At 30.9% G+C, this 1,504-nt stretch overlaps 1 protein-coding gene across 1 annotated transcript in view; it reads left to right on the top strand.

Moving 5' to 3' along the window:
• LOC117174828 (putative odorant-binding protein A10) overlaps nucleotides 1-796 on the top strand; it is a 5,210-nt gene extending 4,414 nt beyond the window's left edge. The window contains exon 2 of the mRNA XM_033364205.1: nucleotides 512-796. Coding sequence (XP_033220096.1) covers nucleotides 512-675 — 164 coding nt within the window. The 3' untranslated portion in view covers nucleotides 676-796. The remainder of the gene's footprint in view (nucleotides 1-511) is intronic.
• Nucleotides 797-1,504: the final 708 nt, after the last annotated feature.

The raw sequence follows: 1,504 nt of genomic DNA, 5'->3' as shown, positions 1-1,504 counted from the left end.
TACGGTTACAAAATACATTGTGAGTTATTCAGTTTGAAGTATTTTAAAAATAACATTTAAAATTTGTATGAAATCTGAAGAAATGGCTTAAAATCCGTGAAAATCATTCTCTATTCTTCGCATCAATTCCTATGACGACAGTCTACAATAATTGGTTTACGATCGCGAATAAATTTTAAGAAATTCATTATAGGAAAATTCTTATAGGCCTACAATAAATTTTCTATGATATTTTTTCGTAAGGGTATGCATACAATGAAAGTGTGTACAATTTTATATTGAAAAAAATCGAGATTTTGTGATACAGGTAAAGACGTTGAGTTAGATGAGAGGTACGTTGGTACACAAATGAAGTCATTTTATTTAACTATTATAGTTTTTTTCGTTAATAAGGTTTACTAACTTAGCCTCTGTGTCAACTTACCCTTCTTTCGCCTAATGTAAAAAAAGCAAATTACAGACTTGATTATTACTGAAAATTAAATAATAAATCTTTTTTTTCTTTTATTAGAACTCCTACCGGAAGTTTTCCAGACCGAGTGCAGAAGATGCAACGACAAACAGAAGGCAGCAATAGATCAAATAGCAGATTTTTACGTAAAAAGATTTCCGGACAAATGGGAGGCCTTCATCCGGAAATTCGTTATAGAACCAGCCCGTTTAAATAAAAATTAATAAGCATTTGGTTTTAATCAAGGATCTAGAAGGTTAATTAGAAACTGTCGTCCAAAAATTAATTGTAGAACCATCTGGCTTGAATAAAATGAAAGGACTAAAAAAAAATTTTAAATAGTTATATTATAGTCTCATTACTGTTAGATGGTTATCCATATATCCCAATTTTATTTGATGTGCAGAAAAGTAAATAATATCCTCATTTAATGAGAAAATGATTTTCAACTTTTTTTATTACAGCATAACGATTACATGGGGCATTATTCCTCAACTGCCCCAACTCAAAAAGTCATGTTTTTCGATTGTCTCTAAATTCTGGGAATATGTTCGCCTACTCAACAGTAGTTAATCCACAAATTTATAGACCAGGATTACCAACCCTCCCCAAGTGAGGGGGGGGGGGTTGAATTTTCAACCCCAATGCCTGCAGGGGTAGTTTCAAACGACTGTAACTTCCTTTCTAATTACGCAATTTAAAATTTTTATGAGGGTTTTGGAAAGTGCTTTTTACACGCTTTCATCCTATTTTATTATTTATAACAAAAAAAATGGTTTAAACAATTTTTTCAATAAATCAATTGTTTATTTAACTTTTTTCGCAATTTAGGCATCTACGATTTTTTTTTAAATAGTCTCAAAAGAAAGCTTGACTTTTTTACTATGAAAAATGTCAAATAAGAAAATGGACAAATTGAAATTCATTGAGTTACAGAGCCAGTTGTAGAGGGATCCAAAATTGCATGAAGTCATCGGAAAAAACTATTCACTTAATCGAAAATATTGATTAATTGAGCGGTTGGGTGCAAGAACGGCTTACTTGTATTTTCAG

Source organism: Belonocnema kinseyi, chromosome 6, assembly GCF_010883055.1.
Source record: "Belonocnema kinseyi isolate 2016_QV_RU_SX_M_011 chromosome 6, B_treatae_v1, whole genome shotgun sequence".
Lineage (NCBI taxonomy): Eukaryota > Metazoa > Arthropoda > Insecta > Hymenoptera > Cynipidae > Belonocnema > Belonocnema kinseyi.
The sequence above is the reverse complement of the archived record's forward strand: the minus strand, read 5'-3'. Positions and strand labels throughout refer to the sequence as shown.